The sequence below is a fragment of the Ahaetulla prasina genome, chromosome 5, assembly GCF_028640845.1.
Source record: "Ahaetulla prasina isolate Xishuangbanna chromosome 5, ASM2864084v1, whole genome shotgun sequence".
NCBI classification, from domain to species: Eukaryota; Metazoa; Chordata; class Lepidosauria; order Squamata; family Colubridae; genus Ahaetulla; species Ahaetulla prasina.
In genome coordinates, this window is record NC_080543.1 from 101655150 (window position 1) to 101682128 (window position 26979).

The following is a 26979-nucleotide window of genomic DNA, read 5'->3' on the forward strand; positions in this document are numbered from 1 at the left end:
TATTCGTAAGTCTATGCGACCAGATGGTTAAGGCCAGAGGGCCTCCTGGGTAATGTAGTTCTAGCTCTGGCTGTGCCCGGGTGACCCTCCATCGCATCCTCCAGGTCGAAGTCGTTGTGAAGCGGGAGCGAGAGAAAAAGGGGAACGGGTTCGCAGTGGGGTTTCTTGAACCGTGCCAAACGGACGATGCCCGGCAGTTGAACTGGGGGAGGAGGAGGAGGAGGAGGAGGAGAGGAAGAGAAGGGTAAAGGGAAAGAAGACCCGCGCGTGCGCAGAAACAAGCTGTACTGGCGGCGGCGGTAACAGCGGCGGCGGCGGCCGCGCTGGCGAGTGAAGTTGGGTGGAAGCCCTGCTGATAAAATGGTAGGTGGGGGGGTCGGTCGGGTGGATTTCCCCGCCTGGAACGACCCCCACCCGCCCCAGCGCGCGCGCGCTCGGGGGTAGCGGGGGAGAGAAGGCGGCGAGGCAGGCTCCTCCCGCGGGATGAGCAGAGTCGCCTCCACCCGCGAGCAAAGAGCAGAGCGGCGGGTGCCCTTCCACTCCGGGCGCCCCCCCCGCCCGCCCGCGTCATGGGGAGCTCGCGAGGGAGGGGGCAACGGGCGGGCAGGGCTGCGAGGGAGTTGCGCAGGGAGCCGCGGCGGCAGGGACGGGAGGGCTCCGCGCCTGAGTGGGGAAGGAGCCCCGGGCTGGGCAGGGAAGGCACCGCCACCCTCGCCACGTACCTTTCCCTTTTTTGGGCAGGGGAGAAGCTGGCAGGTGGCGGTCGGCCCTGCTCTCGGTTCTCCTAGCCCAGGCTTTTGTCTTCCTTTCGCTCTTTATAGACCGGCCGAACCTCCCCCCCACCTCCCGTGGATGCCCCAGGGATCCTCACCTGTTCTCTCAGGAGCTGGCTTAAAAGGAAAGCCTATAGGCCTGGGGAAAGACCCCCACTCCCCAGGGAGGAAGGAGTCCACACTCCCCCCCCCGTCTCTCGGATTATTTCGTTGTATTTTCCTTTTTCCTTTCCACACGATGAAATAGCACCTTCACTTTGTAGTCCCCAACCTTCTTCTTGCCCCCCCACCCCCCCACCACTTTTCTTTCCCTGACATCCCTTTAGGTGAGTGGCCTCTTTGATGGAGAACAAAATTGAAAAGAAGATCCCTATTTGGGAGCAAAACCTCATTTTAACACCTGGAATTGCAACTCCTCCTCCTCTTTTTTAAAGTTAACATTCTGATTTCTTGCAAGCCATTTTGACTCTTCCCCCCCACACACACACACCCCATTTTCACCCTTAAGAGAATTTAGGAAAGCTAGAGGAAGAAGAAAACATGCATTCTTAAAGCTAAGCGAAAATAGAACTTAAAAAGATTTAAATCTTATATTTGCATGGCAAATACAGAAACTAGGACCTTCCTTTTAATTAGGATGTCTTTTTTTAACATACCTGTATCAAGATTGCTTCTTTTATGCAATTTATTTAGATTCAGAAAGGAAATCTAAATTCATTTCTAAATTTCATTCTACACATGTTGTGCATTGACAATAAAGGTTTGATTTGAAGAATCATATATAGTTGTGTAGGCCAGGTTATGCTTGAAACTTGTTCATTTTCTTAACTCTAAAATGATTTGTTTGTAGAGGGGCATTCTTTGCTAAAGGATCTTCTTAAAGTGTGTAATAATCTTACTGAGGGATATTTTAGGGCCCTACTGTTCAGAAATGCCATCAAAACCTACAATAGAAATTTTGTATAAAATTATACATTGACATTATTTTATCTTGGCTGTGTTTTTATAGGGCATATTTTTAAAATGTTACTTTTAATAATGTAAAGCAATATTTATGAAGGGTACTCCTGAAATAGCTTCTTTTTTTTTACTGGCAGGACCACTTATATGGCAACTATTGTATAATCCTTAAACTTCTGAATCTATCACAGTATAATCACATATTCATATTATATTAAGAATGAGATACTTTTGGTTATTTACTGAAGGACTATCATTATAAAGATTCTTTCACTTAATGTTTTATGCATTTAATGGAAAGCCACTGTGTAAAAAGTTGTGTCTTTTTACATGGAAACCTAGAGGCATAAAGTTAAGACTGAAATGAATTGCCCTCAGATTTTTAATTTTTGTGTTAAAAATATATATGTTCAGTTATTTTTTCAGTTTTCAGAAGAAAATTATGTCTTTTACTAAAATGAAATAAAATATATTTGGTTTTTTTCTGGAATGAAGTGTTATTACTCCAAAAAAAAAAAAAGAATACAATATTTTTTTAAAAAGATAGGCAGTTTTAGTGAAATTCTGAAGAAAAAAAACATCTGGATTAGCTTCATTGGCTTTCCTGCTTCTTTTGCATCCCAAAGCATAAGCTTAAATCGGCTCAGAAGGACAAGGTCCGCCAGTTTATGGCAGTTACCCAGGCTGGTGAAAGGACTGCTATATACTGCTTAATGCAGAATGAATGGAAACTAGAAGTGGCAACAGACAACTACTTCCAGAATCCAGACTTGTACTACAAAGAATCCATGAAAATTTCAATAGACAGAAAGAAATTAGAACAATTGTATAACAGGTACAAAGGTAAGGTTTATTTCTTCACTTTTTCCTTTGAGCTTGATTTCCACTTCAGTTTACACCTTCAGGGGAAATGGGGCTACAGTTCTAGTATATTTACTAAGAAGTAAGCCCTACTGAACATAGTGGGACTTAGTTCTAGGTACGTGTGAATAGTATCAAACTATAAACATGAGTATAGTGATAGTACTCTATTTTTGTATATGTAATATGTAAGTGTGTGTATGTGTGTTTAGACAGTATAATTAATTAAATGTAAAAGCTGTTACTCTTTTTAAAGAAAATATATTTTTAAAGAAAATATAGGGAAGTTTTAATTTAAAATATATAAACATCTGGGCACTCAAATAGGTAGTCCTCGACTTACAGCCACGTTTGAAACCAAAAATTCTGTTGCTAAGTGGGTTTTGCCCCATTTTTACAACCTTTATTCCCATAGATGTTAAGCAAATCACTGCAGTTGTTTATTATTTATTATTATTATTTACATTTATACCCCGCCCTTCTCCGAAGACTCAGGGCGGCTTACACTATGTTAAGCAATAGTCTTCATCCTATTTGTATATTATATACAAAGTCAACTTATTGCCCCCAACAATCTGGGTCCTCATTTTACCTACCTTATAAAGGATGGAAGGCTGAGTCAACCTTGGGCCTGGTGGGACTTGAACCTGCAATAATTGCAGGCAACTGTTGTTAATAACAGGCTGTTTAGCAGTCTGCGCCACTCAAGGACCCTTGTTAAGTTAGTCACACAATTATTTAGTGAATCTGGCTTCACCATTAGTTTACTTGGCAGAAGGTCGCATAAGGGAATCACATGACCCCAAAACATTGCGACCATTATAAATAAGAACCAGTTGCCAAGCTTCTGAATTTTGATCACGTGATGATAGGGATGCTGCAACAGTCGTAAGTGTGAAAAACAATCCTAAATCACTTTTATCAGTGCCGTTGTAACTTCAAACAATTACTAATTGAACTGTTGTGAATCGAGAACTACCTGTACATTAAGAAGAGCAGACTAACCATATGTTTTGGATAGATGTGAACTATTCTATATAGGATCTGCATTGTCACTGTGGTATAATTAAATTATATTATTGTATTCCGTCTCCTATTCTAGACCACCTGCTTATTCTACAAGCTTAAATTGGATTCTCCTGAAAATGTGAATGCAGCTTAAACTATTTACCCCGTTTTTATTGAATATTCCCAAAGATGTAATGTCCATATGTGCATTATTGTTAAGATTGAGCAGTACATTCCACTAAAAGCATTGCTGAAAGAGTTAATGTACAGCATTCTACCAGACTGGATCCAGCAAGGATCTATTTATAATTTTTCTTAATTTAGGTAAAGATAAATATGTTTATTAATAAGTATTCTCTTTTAAAGATCTAGTCCAGGTAAAAAATTGAATAATTTCTTTGTTCTGAAATATGGAATTATGTTCGACTATAAAAATCTCTCTGAGGTTGGAAACCTTATTGAAACTCCTTTGTTAATTCTGCTTTTGAATTCATATTGCTGCAAACATTTTAGAAAACAATCCAGTTATCTCAGAGACAGTAAAGTGGTTACAAGGAATAAATAATAAATGGAATTTTTATATTTTTTATTATGTGCTGGTCATGAACTATAATAAATTACTGGATTGATGGGGTGATTATAGGACAGTCAGTTTTTCTCTGCCCTGCCTATTTCACAAGTTTGTGACAATAAAATGAAAGGTAACCATACATAGGATTCTAAACTCCATGAAGAGAAGCAGATTATAAATAAGATGAATAAATAATGAAATTCTTTGAATACTCTTTTAGCTCTGTTGTATATTAATGCACAGGCATATTTCTGGATAACCATGCAAATACCTAACTTTCTAAAAAAAAGATTCTGTTTTTTAATTCAGAAGTTCTTGTTTGTACTTTGCCCATGATGCTGGATACAGAGGTCTTCATACCTAACAGATGTCATTGCTGTTATGGTATCTTAATTCCTGAATATATTCCCTTGTTTCCTTGCTGCATTAAAAAAAATTCAAATCCATAAATATGATTATTTCCAAATATCGTTTATTTGTTTCCTTGTGCTTTATCAATTTCTGTGCTAAACAAATTTTCTTTATTCAACAGGGGTATTTGTTAAAAAAAAACTGAGAGAAGGTGTGATTTATTTACTATTATCAAAACTGTACCTGTATAATTGAATATTTATAGCTAGTTCTTCATTTCCTTTCCTTTAATTTATTTTGGGGGGAGGGTGTTCTATAGCAGTGGTCACCAACTGGTGGTACATGGACCACTGGTGGTCCACAAGAAAATTTTGGTGGTCCTCAGAAAAATTATTTGCATTTTTTATATTGCACTATATCAGGGATCCTCAAACTACGGCCCCTGGGACAGAAATGTGAAATGAACGTTTGTGTTGCTGCAGAAAGTCTCCCCCTATGGGTTTTTTTGTGTGGATCAGAGGGGGGCAGAAATTCCAATTTGGGGACTGCTTTGGCCTCCTGGTGCGGGGCTTTCGGCGAAGGCTGGAGGAAAGTGCTGCTGGTGGCGAAGAGCCGGAAGACCTTGTTCCAGTGAGACTGCATCATGGCCTGGAACTGGCTGACCATCTCAGCCTGTTGAGCCTCCAGGCGCCAGTACCTGGCCTTGCACTTCTGCAAGGTCTTCCCTCTGCTTGGAAAGCCTATGCTCCTAGTCCTCACTGAGGTGCTTCTGCTGAGCCTCCTTCTCGGCCAGATCCAATTTGAACTGAGCCAGCTGTTTTGCCAACTCTTTCTCTGGTGGCTGCTTAGCTCCAGCAACTGCTCCTGTTGGGGCCCTAAGGAGCCTGGGCAGGGAGGTGAGGAGTGGCTGGGAGGGGAGGGGCAAGTAGAGGCTGGCAAGGCACTCCTAGACGTGAGTGACATTGAATTGGCCACGCCCACCTAGCCATGCCAACCCAGTCGGTCATTAGGCAGATCATATTAGTGGTCCACGGGATTTAAAATTATGAGTGTAGTGGTCCCTGAGGTCCGAAAGGTTGGTGACTCCTATTCTATAGCAAGCCAATAAACAAGAAAATGGCTTAATTTTTCAGTTGCACTGCGGCCTCAGGTTGGTGAGGGGTTATTTAAATTAATGATGATTTTGCTCCATTTCTGAGATATCCCTCAGTTATACAGCTATACATTTTGTGTCACAAAATAATTTTTTATGTTTATTTTTGTAATCCTTGTATGACTGCTATGCATAAATCATCAATTATGAGTTCTCTCTGTTTAGTCCTATCAGTATTTTTCATCTTCAAATGGGAGGGTGGGGGTACAGGTAGTCCTTGACTTACAACAGTTCATTTAGTGACCATTCAAAGTTCAGTACCACTGAAAAAAAGTGACATTAACATTTTTTATACTTACCACCATTGCAGCATCCCCAAGGTCATATGATCAAAATTCAGATGCTTGGCAACTGACTCATATAATCCCAGGGTCATGTGATCATCTTTTGCAACCTTCTGACAACCAAAGTCGATGGGGAAGCCAGATTCATTAACAACTGGTGTGATTCATTTAATAACTGGTGAGAAGGGTCATAAAATGGAGCAAAACTCACTTAACAAATGTCTCTTAGCAACAGAAATTTGGGCTTCAATTGTTGTAAATCAAGGACTACCTGTATATAAAAAGTGGGGGAAAACCCAATTGTATATTATACACCTACAGTTATCTTTTTGAATTAGTCATAATGCTTGTTCGTGATTCTAGTTCTTTTCTATTAGATTGGATATTTCTGAGAAAATATATAATAAAGGCTGCATTTTGTTTAATTTTTATCATATATCCAAGAACAAGTTTCTTTTGGCTTTCCTCCCTCTGACTTTCCTTCTTTGTGTATTATATCTGCTCTGGAAAGTCCTGTTACTCTGAAATTGATTTGGAGATGGAATAAGTGGGAAGGGATGAATATTACTTTCTACTGGTGGATAAATTGCAATCTTAAATCTCCAATAAGAAGATAAAAGTAATAAGAATGTGTTCATTAGTATTAGTAAATTTAGCTCTTTAGTAAGATATATTTTTAAAAAAGCATTAATATCAAACTTCATAAAGGCACTTTATATATATGACTGTGTTTGATGGTGGATTGGAAAGGACACTGATGGACTGTAGGAAAGTTGTATTAATAGGTGATTTCTGTGAACAGAAAATGAAAACAAATTAGACTCAGTGTCTGCCAAAGCTAACAATCTTGTCAAAGCAATCCTGGTTTTCCCTCAGTTTGTTGTAATAGTTAAGGTACTGGCCTAGACATCAGGAGACTGCGAGTTCTAGTCTCACCTTAGGCACGAAAGCCAGCTGGGTGTTTTGGGGCTAGTTGCTCTCTCTCCACCCAACCTACTTCACAGGCTTTTGTGGAGAAAATAGGAAGACAAAAGAGTATTATGTATATTCCACTACCTTGAGTTATTTATAGGGTAATAAAGCAGGATAAAAGTGAAATAAATAAATGGCTAAATGTACACTTTCTTTTTTAAACTAAAACTCTATCTTAAATATCAAGTGCTACACAGATATCCAATGTAAGTTTTTACAAAATCCCTTGTTGTGTCTCAAATACTTTACTCCTCACCCGAAGCTGTTACATTCTCATTAGAGGCACATTTGCTTACTCTCTTACTAGCTTAAACTTTTGTTTAGCGCTGATTTGTTGGCCCTATTCTGTTTGAAAACATTTATCAAGGTAGGAAATAAAAATGGTAGTTGGTCCAGGCTATTGCAGCCTTTCTCTCTTCTCTTTTCTTTTCCTAGATTTAGAGCTAATTTTTTGGAATTTTTGACGTTGCATGGCAAGAGGATTTGGGTATTAATTGTAGCCAATTCTCAGTGCTGGTTCCAACACAACCTATTTATTCAATCTTGTTCACCAATAAGCTGTGTCTCATTTCAACACTTTATCCTCTATAGTACCAGGTTAGAAGTGTGCAGCAGGATTCCATTCATCAAAAGAAACTGTCTTTGTGGTCTGATAAACCTGAGACCCTAAGTCATAAAATTTTCCTTTCCTATTTCTACAGAGATTTGGCTGCAGATACACCTTTAACATATCCTAGCAAAAATGAAATCTGTTATGAGGGAAAGATGGTTCCTTTCTTATTCTCAGATCAGAATGTTTCTATCACCAATAGAATTACTAAGTAGTTACCTACAGCAGTTTTTGTAAAAAGGCGTAAAATGGCCTAAATTTGGAGTAGTGACATTACTAAATTATATATTTTAGTTTAATTTATTTTCATAAATTTTACATTATATTAATTTTTTTACTTAATCCATTTTGTTAACCTTTTTTGCATCATAACATAATTGACACTTTGCATTTGTTATACTTGGTCTGCTTTTATCTTGCTGGTCATTGAGCATAATTAAATAATATGTGTAGATGTTTACCCTTAATTAGTACTTTGATGCTATTGTTACATGTATTAGTTTAACAAAACTGATTTCTCAGAGCATTGCAAATGGTTTTCTTTGCATTTTAAGCCATCTCCTGCCAATTACATCTTGCAGTTTGCTATTCTTTAAAACTTCAGTGCCATAAAATTTCATTCCTTGTTGGTTAGCATAGGAGTAGAATACTTGAAAATTTTGTTTATTTATTTATTATTTATTTATTTTATTAAGACCTTTTCTTATAAGCATATGGCTACTCTGATTGTTTTGAGACAAAAAGGTAGTCAGGCACATTCTGCCTTCCCCGGATATCATAACATTTAATGGAATGCTTTATTTCCTTTGTCCCAGATAAGTAACATTTTGAGGCTTTACATAGTTATCAGCACTTCAACCACAGAGAGAGAAGTGCAAGTGATTAGTGGGGATGAAATAGTTAAAGTAATTACAATTGATATTGGAATTGCTACCATGTACTTGAAAATTCTTCTTGCTAATTTCAGCTGCAGTACAGGTAATTTACAACCACAATTGAGCCCAAAATTTCTGGTGCTAAGCGAGATAGTTGTTAAGTGAGTTTTGACCCATTTAAGAACTTTCTCGTCACAGTTGTTAAGTGAATCACTGCAGTTATTAAATTAGTAACATGGTTGTTAAATGAATTTGGTTTACCCATCGACTGCTTGTCAGAAGCTCACAAAAAGTGATCACATGACCCTGGGACAGTTCGGTCGTCAGATGAACCAGTTGCCAAGCATCCAAATTTTGATCATCTATGAGGTTGCTGAAGTTGTCGTAAATGTGAAAAACTGTCATAATTCACTTTTTTCAGTGTGTCATAACTTTGATTGGTCACTAAACAAAGGATTGTAAGTTGAGGACTACCTGTAGTTAGGTTAAGCACACTTAGGTGTGTGCTGAAAGAACAAATATCGCCTTTTTTTACCTATTTGCCACATAAAAGGAGGAAGGCAAAATATGTGAACTGAAGTAGGAACACTTTCTAAACGTTTAGCTATTTTTTCTGGGAGAATAGAACTTTTATTTTTGTTTTTATTTTTAGGGGGCAAATTGATTTGACAGTTTGTGGCAGCATTCAATACTAGGCTCTACTTGGGATAAACAAAAATATTTTAGAAGTGTAGCATGTGCAAAGAGGTGCCTTTTTTTAGCTGCTGGTGTCTAAAGAATGATGATATGACATGGAGGAACAGAAGTCTGCCTATCAACCCCCTGGAGACCTATGTTGCTTAAAATAGCAGGGACTTTTTATTGAAATAATATGGTGTTAGAATTTCAATAACTGTGATTCTAAACCCTAATCAGTCTCAGATTTTTTGCTTTTCATCTCAGCAAAATGTAATATATATTTCTCATCTAAATTTTCTTGCTCATATTTGAAGAAAAACACAATAGTTCCATAGGTTTTTACATTGGACAGTTGTGCTTTAAATATCAATACTGTTGCTATAATTACTACAATTTTAAATCAAATGAACCTTTCTATGTATACAGATCACCACTAACACCTTTTTTGACCTGATTTATATGATTATATTTTTAGGCAGTAAGAGTTGAAATTATAAAGGTGTAGTTTTAAAAACCAGAATAATTGTATGATTATGAAAAAAATATACATCTTTAATGTAAAATATAACACCCTGTTTTGTTTTCAAATACAGACCCACAGGATGACAATAAAATTGGCATTGATGGAATTCAGCAATTTTGTGACGATTTAAATCTGGACCCTGCTAGTATCAGTGTTTTGGTCATAGCATGGAAATTCCGGGCAGCGACTCAGTGTGAATTCAGTAAAAAAGAATTTGTAGATGGCATGACAGAGCTGGGGTGAGTATAACAGTTTTTATCAGAATTCAATTTTTTCAATATCAAAATAGTTTATATCAAGACTGATTTTGTCAAATTGGTTAAAAATTCAATTATATGAAATATACAAAGAATTATGCAGGTATCTAAAGCAGGGGTCCCCAACCTTTTGGACCTCAGGGACCACCAAAGTGCATAATTTTAAATCCCGGGGACCACTAATACAAATCCAATGCTCCGCTTGCTGAAGCGCCTGGACTCCTAGTGATGGATGGGTCCTTCAGGTACTCTCCCTCCTCTCTCTTTCTCTCTTTCTCCCCTCTCCCCCTCTCTTTCTCTCTCATTCTCTCTCTCCCCCCTCTCTCTTTCTCTCTCTCCCACTCATTCTGTCATCTCTCTTTCTCTCCCCCTTTCTCTCTTTCTTTCTTTCTTTCCCTCTCTCTCTCCCTCTCTCTCTCTTTCTCCCTCTCTCTCCCCCTTTCTCTCTGTCTCTCTCTCTCTCTTTCTCTCTCATTCTCTTTCTCTCCCCCTCTCTTTTTCTCTCTCTCCCTCCTCTTTCTCTCAATCCCTCTCCCCCCTTTCTCTCTCTCTTTCTCTCTTTCTTTCTCTCCACCCTCTTTCTCTCTCATTCTCTCTCTCTCCCCTTTCTCTCCCCTCTCTTTCTTTCTCTCTCCTCTCTTTCTCTCCCCTTTCTCTCTCTCTCCCCTCTCTTTCTCTCCCCTCTCTTTCTCTCATTCTCTCCCCTCTCTCCCACTCATTTTGTCATCTCCCTCCTTTCTCTCTCTCTCTCTCTCTCTCTTTCTCCCCTCTCCCCTTTCTCTTTCTCTCTCTCTCTCTCTTTCTCCCCTCTCCCCTTTCTCTCTTTCTTTCTCTCTCTTTCTCTCTCTCTCCTCTCTCCCCTTTCTCTCTTTCTCTCTCTCCTTTCTCTCTCTCGCTTTCTCCCCTCTCCCCTCTTTCTCTCTCATTCTCTCTCCCACCTCTCTTTCTCTCTCTCCCACTCATTCTGTCATCTTCCTCTTTCTTTCTCTCTCTCTTCTCCCCTGTCTCCCCTCTTTCTCTCTCTCTCCCCTCTCTTTCTCTCTCTCTCCCCCCCCCTCTTTCTCTCTCTGTCTCTTTCTTGCGGAGACGAGAGACCGAGGTGCAGGAGCCCAACAAGGGCCGGAAGAAACAGCCCGGGAAGCTTGGGTCGGGCTCCTGGAGAGGAGAGCTTGCGGGGAGGCGGAACCAGATCGCCCCCCTGCAAGCTCTCGTGTCTCGAATTCTCCTTGAAATGGCACAGGAAGCTTGGGTCGGGCTCCTCGAGAGGAGAGCTTGCGGGGAGGCGGACGCCAGATCACCTCCCTGCATGCTCTCCTCTCCAGGAGCCCGACCCAAGCTTCCCGTGCTGCTTCAGGGAGAATTTGAGAGACGAGAGCTTGCAGGGAGGCGGATGCCAGATCGCCTCCCTGCAAGTTCTCGTCTCTCGAAGAGCCCGACCCAGCCATCTCAAGCACTTTGGCTTGCTTGCGCCGCCCCCTCCCCCACCGCTGCAACAGCACCATTATTTCATTCCGGACGGCAAGGAATGAAATAATGGTGCTGGGTTGTTGTTTTTTTGTCTTTTTGTGCACAGATTTCCACCCCCCACATGGCCGGTCCCAAAGGCAGCTGAACCTCCCTCCCCTATCCCAGGCAGCTGTTCAGGTGTGAAATTTCTCCATGGACCGTGGTCCGCGGACCACTGATCTAAAGCATGCTTGTGGCATTAAAATGTAATAGTAACTTGCCTAATTAATTATGCAAGGACTGTAAAAAGTTTTGACGTAAGCCTATGGTTTATTAAGAGTGCATAAACATCTTAAAATAGGTAAAGAATATTCTAGTTCCTCAGCTCTGAATTTATTTATTCCTGCCCACAAACCATATTTTACATTCAATTGGAATGCTTTCTAAGTAATTAACTCACTATTTCTTTCAACTGAAAGTTATTTTAATTTTTTTAAGTGGTTTTGCTGAAGGCAGGCAGTTCTGAGAGTAGCAATCTTGCTATTTGATGAAATTAAAACACAAATATTGTGGGGTACACTATTAATATAAGTTTCATTGATTTCAGTGACAACCAAGTACACAGTTCTTTAGTGACCGCTCAAAGTTACGACACTGAAAAAAGTGACTTAGGACCGTTTTTCACAGTTACAAGCTTTGCAGCATCCCCATGATCATGTGATCAAAATTCAGATGCTTGGCAACTGTTCATATTTATGAATGTTACTGTGTCCCAAGGTCATGTGATCACTTTTTGCAACCTTCTGATAAGCAAAGTCAATGAGGAAGCAAGAAATGAAGACAACTGTGGCAAGAAATGTCACAAAATGGGGCAAAGTTCACTTAACAAATGTCTCATTTAACAACAGAAATTTTGGGCTCAGATGTCATAAATTGAGGACTACCTGTACAGATAGTCTCAGTTTACAATGGATGCTCCCAAAGCTAATTGGAATGCATTTTTGAAATTATGCCCACTTCCAAAGTGATCATGGGATTACATTTTGGGCACTTGACAGCCAATTTAACATTATGGCCATTTGCAGCCGCCCATCTAGAGCAAAATCCCTGAAGATGATCTCAGAAGATGAATGGGAACATATAATTAATACTCTTATTTCAGGCATTATGGTCGCAAACTATGAAAAGTTATACAAATTTTTACTAATATCTTGAATTATGAGCAAACTGGAGCCGCCAATAACATGTAATATAAGTGTACTTTCATACTGTAGTGCTAGTTCCAATTTATACTGTTGCTGAACTATTTAATACTGACTGTAGTTTTTGAAGATTAGCCTGATATAAAACACATTGTAGTAATTTACATGAAAATGATCAGGGCATAAATTAGCTCAGGGTAACTGTGACAAAATATCACTATAACTCACTCAGTAACCTAGTCCAAGAAAAGATACTCCATTCACAGATGACATTTATGTCTTTAATTACAAAGATTGATATAGATGTTTTTCAAATTAGGAAGATTTGCAGTCTCTTAGAATAGGCTGTACATAACTCACCTAGACAAATAAACCACCTATCGGTAGCATCTCTATGTCTGGATTGAGCTTTCTTGACTTGTCATCCAATTCATTACTTTGGCGAAGCACAACATTTTGTTTTTTCACTGGATTTTATGAAAACAAGAGGGTTGTCTGTAAGCAACATATTTTACTCTTAAATTTCTGAATGACCTTGCTCAACAGATTAATGCAAATGTTAAACCTTAGGGAAAATAAAAGGGAATTGAGAAGGCTATACTTATTTAGATCTGGATCTGAATTTTTTCATCATAATCTTTATGAATGAAGGCCCACTCCTTCATTTTTTTAAAAAAAAGACAAAAACATAAAAGGAGATGCAAAGTGAAAAGTATCAGACAAATGTTATTTCTGAAATGCAAATGCACTATAGTATGACAAAATATTTGACACATCTTAAGTAGCTTATACCTTTCACCCAAATATTTCCTTCCTGTCAAATATAATAAGCTGTAATAACTAAAATCAAGTGAGAGGTCAATCTCTATCAATCATTTTGTCATCAGAATTTAACAAATGAAAATCATAAAAAAAGACTTTTATAAATTGAACTGCCAGAAATGCTGAGTCTTATGTATAAGATAATTGATTTCATCCTCAAAGCTAACATACCACAATGTATTACCAAGGATTCTATGCAACTTTATGCTAGGCTATTCTTAGTAATACCCAAACCACTCAGAGAAATTCTGGTTCTTCACCTCCTTTCCTACCATATAGTAGGCTTTAATAATAAGCTCTTAGTAGTATTTAATCAGATTTTGATTTTTTTTTACTTCTATCTATATTACAACTGCCTTCCAAATTACTTATTGTGTCAACTGCTCAAGTCCCATCTACATTTTACAGAATAATCAAGACCTTTGTCAGGAGCATCCATCATATTAGCTAGAAGAGTTAGAGTTTTCAGGAATCTGTTGGGATCTATTCATTCCAAGGAGAACTGTCCTAGTGTTTCCCCAGAGAAAGGAATAGTTGCTGTAACTCTAAATTTCAATGGGAAGTGGTTCTACCGTGGCAAGGGAACAGCTCCTCCAACTTCAGAGTTGCAATCACCTTTCTAGTGTCTAAAGAAGCTGTGATGTAAGATCATATACAGTATAAATAGGAAGAGCAAGCAAATTTAAGTTGCAAGAAAAAGTATGTGAACCCCTTGGGATTACATGGAGTTTTGCATGAATTGGTCATAAAATGTGCTCTGAACGTCATCTAAGTCACAACAAGAGAAGAACACAGTCTGCTGAACATAATACTACACAAACATTAGATGTTGCCATGGTTTAATTGCACATAACATGTAAACAGTCACAGTGCAGGGAGGAAAAGTATGTGAACCTTTGTACTTAATAACTGGTTGACCCTCCTTTGGCAGCAATAACCTCAACCAAACGTTTCCTGTAGTTGCAGATCAGACCTGCACAACGATCTGGAGTAATTTTGGACCACTCCTCTTCACAAAACGGTTTCAGTGTAGCAATATTCTTGGGATGTCTGGTGTGAATCGCTCTCTTAAGGTCATGCCACAGCATTTCAATCGGGTTGAGGTCAGGACTCTTACTGGGCCATCCAGAAGGCGTATTCTGTGCTTTTGAAGCCATTTTTTGTTGAATTATTTGTATGCTTTGGGTCGTTGTCCTGTTGCATCACCCATCCTCTGCGGAGCTTCATTTGGCGGACAGATGGTCGTACGTTTTCCTGCAAAATGTCTTGATAAACTCTGGAATTCATTTTCCCATCAATAACAACAATCAGTCCAGGCCCTGAGGCAGCAAAGCAGCCCCAAACCATGATACTCCCTCCGCCATGTTTTACAGTGGGGATGAGGTTTTGATGTTGGTGTGCTGTGCCTTTTTTTCTCCACACATAGTGTTGTGTGTTCTTCCCAAACAACTCAATTTTGGTTTCATCTGTCCACAGTATATTTTGCCAATAGTGCTGTGGAACATCCAGGTGCTCTTTTGCAAACTTCAAATGTGCTGCAATATTCTTTTTGGACAGCAATGGCTTTCTCCGGGGTGTCCTCCCATGTCTCCATTCTTGTTTAATGTAGATGTGTCAACAAAAATGTTAGGATGTGCCAGAGATTTCTGTAGGTCTTTAGCTGACACTCTAGGATTCTTTACCACATGCAGCATTCTGCGCTGTGCTCTTGCAGTCATTTTTATAGGACGACCACGCCTAGGGAGAGTAGCAACAATGCTAAACTTTCTCCATTTGTCGACAGTCTGTCTTACCATGGACACATGAACATCAAGGCTTTTGGAGATACTTTTGTAACCCTTTCCAGCTTCATGCAAGTCAACAATTCTTGATCGTAGGTCTTCTGAGAGCTCTTTTCTGTGAGGCATGGTTCACATCAGACAGTGCTTCTTGAAACCAGTAAACCCAAAACAGGTGTGTGTTTTTAAAGGGCAGGACAACTGTCAGCAACACATCCAATATCATCACACTGATTGGAGTCAAGGTTGGCTCACTCCTGGCTCCAATTAGCTCTGGGAGAAGTCATTAGGCTTGGGTCTCAGATACTTTTTCCTCCCTGCACTGTGACTGTTTACATGTTATGTGCAATTAAACCATGGCAACATCTAATGTTTGTGTAGTATTATGTTCAACAGACTGTGTTCTTCTATTGTTGTGACTTAGATGACGTTCAGAGCACATTTTATGACCAATTCATGCAAAACTCCACGTAATCCCACGGGGTTCACATACTTTTTCTTGCAACTTTATAAGATTGACTGTGTTTTATTGAATATAATGAGCCCTTTGTGCACAATATTAAGGTTAATAACTGTCAGAATAGTCTATCATTCTTCCAAGGAATCTTCACAGTTCCTTGTTCACAGAATAAGAAGCTACAATAAAATCTGTATTTGGAGTATTTGGAGAAGTAGAATTGTCTAAAAACAAGAAGAATTGAGATAGATATATATTGACCCTATATCTGTTTAATTGGTGCAATGCTCTAACTTTTGTCATAAAAATGGCATTAAATTGTAATAAAAATCGATAAGGGTCATTGAACATTTACCAGACAGTGGTTGAACACAAAAAGTGTAGCACTACAGTTACACATGTCCACTCAGGATGGAGAGATGGATTTACAGACATATATTTGTCCAAACTGCAGTACTATAGCAAAATGCTAGATGAAATACAAGTATTTATTGAAGTTATCATTTCAAATATCAACATTATTTAGATGAATATGAAGATAAAGCGAAAGTAATGTGTTTAATTTACACGGGAAATATATTATATGAATGGCAAGATTGGAAGGGATGAAACATGCAATTAAAGTTACATCGAAACATTTAACAGTTTGAAAGATAACATTAGTTTCTAGAGAACTTTCACTAGGGAAAGTGAAAAAAACTGGCTAAATGTTAAATTTTAAGAAGACAAAGGAAACGGTATCCAGTGGACTAAACAAAGACTCCATTAAACAATGCTCACTAAACAAAACGTATATACTTAGAATGTCATGTCAATAAACTAGTAAAAACAAACGTGCCTGAGAAGGTTGAGCAAAGTAGCAGAAAAGAACAATAAATGTCATGAAGAAATAGGAGTGTCTTAAAAGACCTATAGATTCTCACAGATTGTGATGGCAGGTGTTTTTCCATAGTCACCATGGATTGTACCTATGTTGATGTCACCTAACTAAGTGGTTATACTTACCTGTTGTGTTTAAATAAAATCAGAGCTGATTTAAATTTCCCTGCAAATGCTTAATTGTTATCTTAACACCTGTGCAAAAAGCTGCAATTCAGTTACAATCCTAGAAGGACAAGCAGTTCATATACAGATCAAATATATAATCTTCAACTTACGACCACAATTAGAACCAGAATTTCTGTTGCTAAGTAAGACCGTTGTTAAGTGAGTTGTGCCCAACATCCTTTTTGCCACAATTCTTAAGTGAATCACAGTGCTTTTTAAGTGATTCATGCGATTGTTAAGCGAATCCTGATTCCCCCATTGACTTTGCTTATCAGAAGCCAATTGGGAAGGACACAAATGGTGATCCCACGGCCCTGGGACACTGCAATTGTCATAAATACTTGCCAAGTGCCAGAATTTTGATCATGGGGATCCTGCAATGGTTGTAACTGCTAGGATGGGTTGTGAGCCATTTTTCAGGGCTGTTTTAACTTTAACTTGAACAGTCACTAGAGGAATGGTTGTAAATTGAGAAGTACCTGTATAAGACAATATTGAACAAATATTATAACACTCCAGTATGACTTGCTTGTGCACCTAAAAATAAAATATACTAGTAATTAAATTTAAATAATATTAATGCTGATCATAAGGATGTGATTTTTGCCCACATTGCTTACTAGAAAGTCTGAAGCATTTTCTTGTTTTCTGCTCACTGAAATTGGACTTTATCAGAAGTACAGTAAGTGGAGAATGGATAGTATGTTTTATCAACAGCTACCTATGATGATTTTGTTGTATGATGTTGATTTCTTAGTTAAGAATTACTGTTTTCCATTTTACATAGATAATTATCTACTTTATGTATTGACAGAAAAATAGCAAAACATAATAGTTCAATTTAAATTACAGGAAATGAGATTGTGGAGAAATAAATTAGCTGAAGAAATTGCTACACCTTTATCATATTTATTGTTCTCATATAAATGCTCTTACAACATATTTTAACTCTGGTTAGGGTAAAAGGTCTTTATTTTACTGCACTGGTTATAGCTCCTTATTATTTGCAAAATTGCTCTATATGCAGTACAAAATGAATATGTACTTTATGTATTTATTTCTGCAGCACCAGCTGAATGAAATATGATGGAATAATATGTTACATTAACATCAACTGAATTAGTCTTAAAATGGAACTATTTCTTGTATATTGCAATTTTCCATTTTTTGAACAAATATTTTATAAGTTTTATATTTATATTTCAAAATTCTAAAACAATACAATCGATACTGAATAAACTGAAAAGTAGCATCTTTTTACCAGGTGTGATACCACAGACAAGCTAAAATCTCTTTTGCCAAGACTGGAACAAGAATTAAAGGATCCAATGAAGTTTAAAGATTTTTATCAGTTTACTTTTAACTTTGCTAAAAACCCTGGGCAAAAAGGTTTAGGTGAGTTTTTTTTAAGTTATTGTGTTTTCAATAATAAGAGATTTTATAATAGCCTTTTAACAAAATGAAAGCTTAGGTGAGACTTGCTATTAGATTTTTTTTAGGCGAGATATTCAGGTTGGCAGGGAAGGAAAGATTATTGTAATCCATAGCTAAGTGAATGGTTTAGCTTGCATGTTTTGAATAACAGATGTCACATTATTATTTGAAAAATATTACAAAATATCTTGATAATGGGATAGTACATTACAATTTATTCTTAAGTAGAACTCAATATGTTAGCCTTTATTTTTACAATAGTTTTTAAAATCTCAGTTCTTTTGGCAATTCTGTCAAGTAGAATTTAGGATGTTCAATCAAAATGTGAACTTCTATGTTGTTTTGTTCCAGAATAAATTTCTTTTACAGTATTATTTCTCTTCCTGGTTTCTCATACTAAATTAGCATACATGTTGTATATAAATCTAAGTTGCTACATCTCAAAGGATACAATTGTCCATTTCAGCAGTTTCTGGTGACTTTTCTTGTCTCTTCCACAGTTTTTCTGATATAAAAGCATTTGTTTCAGTTTTTATTTCATTGGCCCCTTTGGCTAAAGCAAGGATGGGTAGCTTTTTATGGTTTGTAGGGTCCTTAGTGCTCTCTGAGCTTGGTTGTTTTCTTGCAGACGTTTCATTATCAAATTAGATAACATCATCAGTACTAGAAGAGTGTGAGTTTGCTCTTAGTTTATAAAAGCTTGACTGTCAGTGTTAGTGGGAGTGGTCTTGGTGATTCCTTGATTAGGCTATTGTTTACTGTTATCTTGTTTGTCTGAGTTGGTACAATAGATTGAGTTATTGTTTGCTTCTTGATTGTTGATCTAGTATTAATCTTGGTGTTAATTTCTGCTGATCTGGTGTTGATTGCTGATTAGGTGTTTAGGTCTTTGTGTTTCCTTTTTGTTTATTGTTTCTTTTGAATGTTCTTTTATATGTTTATTTCTATGTGCCTGTTGATGGCTGATTTTCTGTGTACCAAACTTCAGGAACTCTTGCATTTTTGGACTTGGTTTGATCTAGATCAGGGGTGTCAAATTCAATTTCATTGAGGGCCATAGCAGAGTTGTGCTTGACCTCGGGGGGCCAGAATGGGCTTGGCCAGCTCAATGTCACTTGTGTAGGGATGCCTGTGGTGGCCCAAGCGCTCTGCCAGTGAAAACGGGCTTCAGAGCTCTGTTTTCAGCTGCGACTGCCTCCTGCAACTTTCTACCAGCAAAAACAGAGCTTGGGAGAGATGCACGCAGCCCTCCTGAGCTTCATTTTTGCTGGCAGAGGCACCGCGGGCTGGTCCTTTGCTATTTCCTAGGCAGCCCTGTGGGCCAGATCTAAGCACCCTGGGGGCCAGATGTGGCACCCGGGCCTTGAGTTTGACACCCCTGGTCTAGATGTTCACAGTTTTCCAATTGAAATTATGATTAAATCTGATCATATGTTGTGAAATTTTTATTATGTCTTTAATTGCTAGTTGGTGTTACTGGATTAGCTTTGCTAGTCTTCCGCCTATTTGTCCTACATAGTCCTTGCACTATGGGTTGTAGATTACTCCTTTTTCTTCTGGAGCTACTGGTTTTTTTTTGGTTTTTTTTTTATTTACTTAGGATGTTTTGGAGGGTTTTAGTTGGTTTATATGCTTCCCTGTGATGCTATATGGTCGGAATAGTTTAATTTTTATCTTTTCTTTGCACATTTATGAATTAAGTGTGTTTACATGTTAAATGTTCAGAGGCTATGTTAAATGTTTCTGTTTCAGGTCCTTGAACTGTGCAGTCCTATGTTAATGCAGCAATGTTCTATATAGTATTATATGCAAATGGTTATACTTGATAAAAGAAATATATTATAGACAGATTAAGCAAAGTTGGAATCCACTGTGACTGACAAGGATAAAGCTAGTCTGGTTTTGAATATTGTTTTTATTTAATGTGTACAAACATTGCATTAGGAACAGTAGCTATGACAGAAATTGGAGCTAACTTTCAAAACTCAGATCCTCTCTTAAAATAATCTAATGCACCAAAGGAATGCTAGCCTTATCTTTAAAGACATATACGGGTTGTGAATGCCATGCAAGAGATATTGGAAGATAGCACATGCTATTTTGGGAAGGAAATACTTCAATTTTATACTGAACATGCGTGTATATACAAAACAAATTACAGTATTGTTGTCATATTTCACAACAAAATGTGATAACAGGAAAGATTATAATTAGGTATTTTTGAGAAAGCAATATGATAATAAAATATACTACAAATCTGTTTTTGTAATCTTATTTTGGGGAATATTTAGCTGCTTGGAGTTGCCCTGGTAAATTAGGAAGAATTGTCACCCATGGCAAATGAACATTGCTTTTAGATTCATTCTCATTGTTTTATTCCACAAATTACTTAAATATCACAGTTACTTAAATTAAAATTAAAATTGATTTGGCATATTACTTTGTAGATTCCTACAGAATTTAGAAGTTGCTTAGAGTTTTTGGAATTCATTGATTAAAGGAAAGCATATAATATTATATATAATATTGTAGCTACCATTGTTTACATTGTTTATATGATATATCAGGTAAAGTGAGTACAGAATAGTCATTATTGTGCATAGAGGAGGATAATCATTTGTAGATTTACAAGACAAACGGTTACAATGTTATAGTACAATAAAGGTATTTCCTTAGTGTGGTACCTCAGCACATATCTAATATTTTACCATAGATGCCATTAAGCTTTGACCATACAAATGGCATGGACATTAGTATTTTCCTTATAAATAGGTCTTATAAAGGAGACCCTTCCTTATAAATAGGCCTTATAAAGAGGGTCTCCTCAGGGTGCCGTCCGCCAAACAGTGTCAGCTGGCGGCCCCCAGGAGTAGGGCCTTCTCTGTGGGGGCAGTGACGCTCTGGAACGAACTTCCCCCCTGGCCTACGTCAAGTGCCTGATCTTCGGACCTTCTGTCGTGAGCTCAAAACATATTTATTCATTCAAGCGGGACTGGCATAATAGTGTTGAATTTTAATTGGGTTTTCTTAATATTTTTAAAATTTTAAATCTAAATTTTAATTATCAGCCTTTATAATCTGCTATGTTTTAAATGTTGTTTTAATTGTATATATCTTGTTTTTATTTTTGGCTGTACACCGCCCTGAGTCCTTCGGGAGAAGGGCGGTATGAAAATTTAATAAATAATAATAATAATAAAATAATAATAATAATAATAAATAGAACAAATCTTCAGCCTATTTTAGGAACTGGGTGATTCTTGGAAATTTATGCAGACAGTTGCATAGTGATGATTGCCAAAACTATTTTTCCCACTTTTATAAACAAAAGAAAAATTTACTGTCCAATATATGTAAAGGAAACAGTTATTCCTGTTATGTGCATTTTTCGTTGTAGACTTGATTCAGATTTAAAACTTCTGGTTTAATATGCCACATTTTAAGACAATGCTGTCATATCTCTTTGGCTGCTCATTTTGATACTTTTTGTTTCCTTAAGCGGAAGGTTTATGTAATAGTTTAATGATTTACATTGGAATAAATGTGCAAATTGAACTTATTTTTTGTCTGAGATATTTAAAGTATCAAAATATGGAGAAAAGATGGGCATACCTGTGCAAGGCTCCATGCTTATTCAAAGTACACTATAATTTATTAAAACAGAAACATCCTCAGATTTATCCTGTCTCTGATTGGCATGTTATTTGATAATGTGTTTAATTTTTTTTTAAAAAAAATCATATTCAAGCAAGTATTTACTCTTAAGATTTTCCGATTTTCCACTGGTTTGTTTTTATTAGTATGGGCTATCATTTATTTATTAATTAAATTTATATTCCGTCTTTCACTCAGGAGCTTATTGTCAATATTTCTATTCAGAGACACAGATATTTTTACTTGAATGCCTATTCTGTTTTGTACATACTTTCCACTGATAGAGTTGGGGACAAAAAGCTGTCTCAATAGGTGTAGTTTTATTTTATTTTTTTAATGAAGGATTATATATTGTCAACTTCCAGTGGAGGCATGGCAAGCTAAACACATCTCTGTGGAGAGTGAAGATAACAACCAAGGCAAAGACCAAAGAACCGGTGAGTAGACCAGTTCTTTGGAACCTGTCCAGATAAGAAGACTGGAGATCACTCATATGTGATTTGGATGGTTTGTCCTTGTGAGGAGACTGCAAAATAGTAGTCTCTAATGGGTCTGATTGCCAGGAAACGAAGGAATTAATCATCAAGTTCACAAGCACAGCTGGCACCCTTAAGGACATTAAATTTGCTAACCTTGCTTCTAATCACTTTTGGAAATTGGTTTTGAAATATTTTAAGAGATCTTCAGTCTAAAAAGTCACCTAGTGAGTTTATTTCTAAACAAAATAAAAGTTAACTCAAGTTGAGAAATTGAGAAAACAATTTGAAATAAATGGATTTTCATGAGAACCAGAATTATTTTGACTACTTCTAGTCATAACAAAGATAATAGACCTTTTGATTTAAATTAGATATCAGACAGGATAAAAGTTCAGGAAAAAAAGAAAAAAAGTTGCCTTTAAATTGTGATTTACAAAATGATACAAAATACTATAATAATTAAAGGAGATATTTGAAATATGGGGCCCAAAATTAGTAGTGACAATATCAGTTAATGAAGTCTGCTTCTAAGGATTGAGTTTGCCTAAAAGATGTTGATGAAGGAATGACACATGAAAAAAATTGTTTGATGCGTAATAATGGAGTTAGAAATAGTGGATTTAAAAAGTGTGGAATAAAAACAGACGAGATGCAAATTGGAAATACAAATGACAGGAAAAGTATGGATTATAAAATTGAGAAAAGCCATGAGAACAACCCTGATAATGACTTTTTATTAGATCTACAAAAGAAGCTAGTTAAGGCTTTGAAAAATCAAAAGGGAAATACAAAAGACAAACCAAGACAATGACCTTGGGTAATGACTTTATACTGGATTTACAAACAGATCTGTGAAAGCCTCAAAGAAGTCTTTGTGATAGGAAAAAGGCATACAACATCTGAATGAATCAAAGATCAAGATTGTTAGAAGTAAAAGGAATATAAAGCTGGTTTGTTTGATCAAGGTTAAAATAAAGCTCTGGTTTATTTTTATAAAGTTCTGGAAAACTGTAATGGACTTTTTGCTGATACCAGAACTAAAAAATTGATGGTTTATGGTTTCGCATATAGAAGGGATGGCTCATAAGAAGAAGCAATACATATTTGTAAATTTATAAAGGGTGATGAGTTATTAAATTTATTTTTCCTTCTAATGAAGATTGGAAATCACTTCTCTTTACGTATTTCTTTTTTTAAAATTTATTTTACTTCTTTTTTTCACATTTTATTCTTTCTTTTTGTGAGTTTAATTTGTAATTGCTTTTTCTATTGCATTTAAAATCATTAATAGAAATTAAAAATATATTTTCAAGTATGCTTCACTGCAATATATGCATTAGGGAAAACATTAGCATAAATATGAAAATATTTGTCTCATTCATATTGACAGATCCAAATTCTATTTCCATAAAATTATTTTAATCTTGGGAATAATAAAAAATGATCTGGTTAATTCATGAAGGTACATGCAGAATAAATAAAAATTAGTATATACATTTGTAAATATATATATATATATTATTTTGGTAATCAGATTTCAGTTTGTTTACAGTAGAGATAGCTCAGAATAATGAACAGTGCACTTGTATCAACGGTATCCTCTGACGAGTACTGTATTATTCTGTCTATAAGACACCCTTCTCCCCCCCCCAAAAAAAAATGGGTGGAAATATCTGCATCTTATAGAGTGAATGTTGCTGAGTCCCCGCCCACCTGCCGGCCCCCACCTTGCTTGCAGCAAACAGCCTGGTCAGCTTCAGCACCTGATTTAGCACAAGGAGCTGATTGGTGGTTGGATCGGCCTCCCGGAATAGCGCCGATCAACTGTTCCAGTCTGCAGGAATTGCCACCGCCCATCACTGCTGTCACCCATTTTCAGCCTCTGCGCATCCCCGCCACCTGGAACAGGTCGAAAATGGGGCGCACAGAGGCCAAAAATGGGCTGTGCAGAGGCAGCGATGGGCGATGATGATCCCTGGAACAGCTGATCAGCGGTATTCCAGGAGGCAGATCCAATCGCCAATCAGCTGCTCGTGCTAAATCAGGCAGTGCTGAAGCTGACCAGGCTGTTTGCTGTTTGCTTCAAGGAGGCAAATTGCTGGGAGGCAGAGGCAGATTTTTTTTTCTTGTTTTCCTCCCCAAAAGCTAGGTGCGTCTTATGGTCCGGAGAAAGTTACAGTGTGAAAAATATGGTACTTCTGAGAAATGTCAATATAAGACGAGAATTCTATGTACTCTTACTTTCATTCTGCTGAGTAAACATGCATTGGACTATAGTGTAAAAAAGGATGTTTTTAGTAGAATACTTGGGGATACATTCTGAAAAAGACAGGAGAAAAACTATTCTGTGATAGTTGAAATGAATGTGGTTATTCTCCATGAATTTAATAATTTCTCTTTCTGTCACATTCAACATTATAACTTGGGAGCTATCTTTTGGCTATAGTAAAAGTTGATAATTTGCATGGATAAAGTGAAATGTTGTTTAAGTTACGATGTCATAGCATAATAACAAGGAAGAGTGGCATTTTGTATATCACACATCTAATGTACAGCATGGTTGGACAAGCAAGGCCTTAGACCCATTCCATTTTACAGGCCTTATGCATAAGTATTTATTTTTAAACTTTAAAATAGCTTAGAATTTGTACAGGCACAAACTGTGTTTTTAAAAAATGTAACTTAAAATCTATAGAATTACAGGTAGACCTTGACTTACAACCATTCGCTTGGTGACTTAGTAAAGTTACATAGCACTAAAAATATGACTTATGACAATTTTTCACACTTACAACTGTTGCAGCCTCTCCATGGTCATGTGATCAAAATTTGGATGGCAACTAGTTTGTATTTATGATGAATGAAATATCCTGGGGTCATGTGATCATGTTTTGTGACCTTCTGACAAGCAAAATCAATAGGGAAGCCAGATTCAGTGCACTTGTTACTAACTTAACAGCTCCAGTGATTCACTTAACAACTGTCTCACTTAGCATCATAAATTTTGGTCTCAGTCAAGAACTACCTGTACAGAATTTTCGTGCCATATATAACATAAAGCCAAATATTTTCTTTCATACATATTTTTGTGCATAGGTGGGGATGTGGAAAACTGTAATAACAACTAATGTGGATTGTAAATTACATTTATGTCTTTCAGACCTAGAAATGGCAATTGCATATTGGAATTTAGTGTTATCAGGAAGATTTAAATTTTTAGAACTTTGGAATAAATTTTTATTGGTAAGTACCCTACAGGATTATTCCACGTGTGTTTGTGCAAATTACGAATAGGAGTATAATAAACTGTTTAACAGACCATATAGGAAGAAGGTTTGTACTTTGGAGCTTATTGACAGCAAATTGGGGGCAACTCACCAATGTGTTATTTATGTAATTACATAATTAAGATTATTTACATCAATTGTGGAAGATGTTTTGAAAACTTCATATTTTTTCCCTTATTTGTGGGTAACTTTCAAAAATAATAGATTTTGTTTCTCACAAAAGTCCTTTGATTGGGGTCCATAAAGTTGATATATTATAGTAATTTTACTGTAATTTGTTCAATTACTACATCTTGATTTATTTCAGTCTCCTACTCTAATAATTTTAGTCAGCATCTTCTCAGTAAAGATTTTAATAAATCTATGAATTCATATTAGATTCTTTTTCTTACATAGGAGCATCATAAAAGATCAATCCCTAAGGATACTTGGAACCTTCTTTTAGACTTTGGAAATATGATTGCAGATGATATGTCAAACTATGATGAAGAAGGTAAGTGATGTAGATATGCAAGTTTAAATATAATTATTTTGAAATATTTTTCCTTAAAAATTCTAACTTTAACTAGATACCATATCAGCAATATTTGGAATGTAACTATTAAAGGGGTTGGCAACCTTCTTCTCCATCACTACTTTCACTGTTCCTCCTGTGCTGAGGTGGCTGGTGAAGGTGTCACCAAAATGGCTGTCCAAGGAGGTGGCAAATGCTCCCTCCTTTTCTGTTGCAGGTCAGGTAAATATATTTCTTTTTGGGACAGTGGGCCAGATGATTAATGGGTGATAGGCCACATCTTGCCATTGCTAACACTCACATTATAATCATTGGGATTAATTTGGGTTCCATTGATTTTAGTGATTTAGTGAATATGAGTTAAATTTCAATTTCTTAACCAATATTCTCTTATTTATTGTATGTATGGATATATATATGTACTGCAAAGAATTGTGATTCTAAAATGTAGCTAAGTACCCTGTATTTAAATAAGGTCTTAAAAGTCTTTCTGTCAGATTATTATTATTTTCCCATAAAGAAGATGCTTTTAATTGGAGCTTTTAAAAAAGTTTATAATTTCTGAATAGTGGTTGCGCCTTACTGGGATTCAACTTGATCCTTTTTTGACCAGCTTCCAGTACCAGGACAAGACATCCACTGCATCTCTTATATAATCCAACTGAGAGATGTAGATTTGTGTTCACTAGGATTTTGATGGTATGTGTCCACAACTAACAAATGACCTCTAGCATTTTTATGTAGTTGCTAAATAATGTGAAGAAGAGGACTGAGCCCTCAGCCATTCTCTTCCTCTATTCCTGTTGACTGGATTTGCCTGCTTTGGGAAGAATAGAAATGGGGCAGTAGTTGACTAATAACTTTAGTCTTTTGTGGACTTCAGCTCCCAGAGTTCCAAAGCAAAGCTGGCTGAGGAACTCTGGGAGTTGAAGTCCACGAGTCTTAAAAGAGCCAAGTTTGCAGACCCCTGGGTTAAGACATAT

General features: G+C 37.0%; 1 protein-coding gene across 2 annotated transcripts in view; it reads left to right on the forward strand.

Moving 5' to 3' along the window:
- The first annotated feature begins 193 nt into the window (after positions 1 to 193).
- DCUN1D2 (defective in cullin neddylation 1 domain containing 2) overlaps positions 194 to 26979 on the forward strand; it is a 30322-nt gene continuing 3536 nt past the window's right edge. Inside the window, exons 1-7 of one of the 2 annotated variants that reach the window (XM_058185999.1) lie at positions 194 to 363; positions 2360 to 2576; positions 9690 to 9858; positions 17893 to 18023; positions 25356 to 25438; positions 25879 to 25975; positions 26610 to 26695. In XM_058185999.1, the coding sequence (XP_058041982.1) occupies positions 361 to 363; positions 2360 to 2576; positions 9690 to 9858; positions 17893 to 18023; positions 25356 to 25438; positions 25879 to 25975; positions 26610 to 26695 (786 nt within the window). In that variant the 5' untranslated portion in view covers positions 194 to 360. The remainder of the gene's footprint in view (positions 364 to 2359; positions 2577 to 9689; positions 9859 to 17892; positions 18024 to 25355; positions 25439 to 25878; positions 25976 to 26609; positions 26696 to 26979) is intronic. The other variant, XM_058186000.1, reaches the window with a different exon arrangement.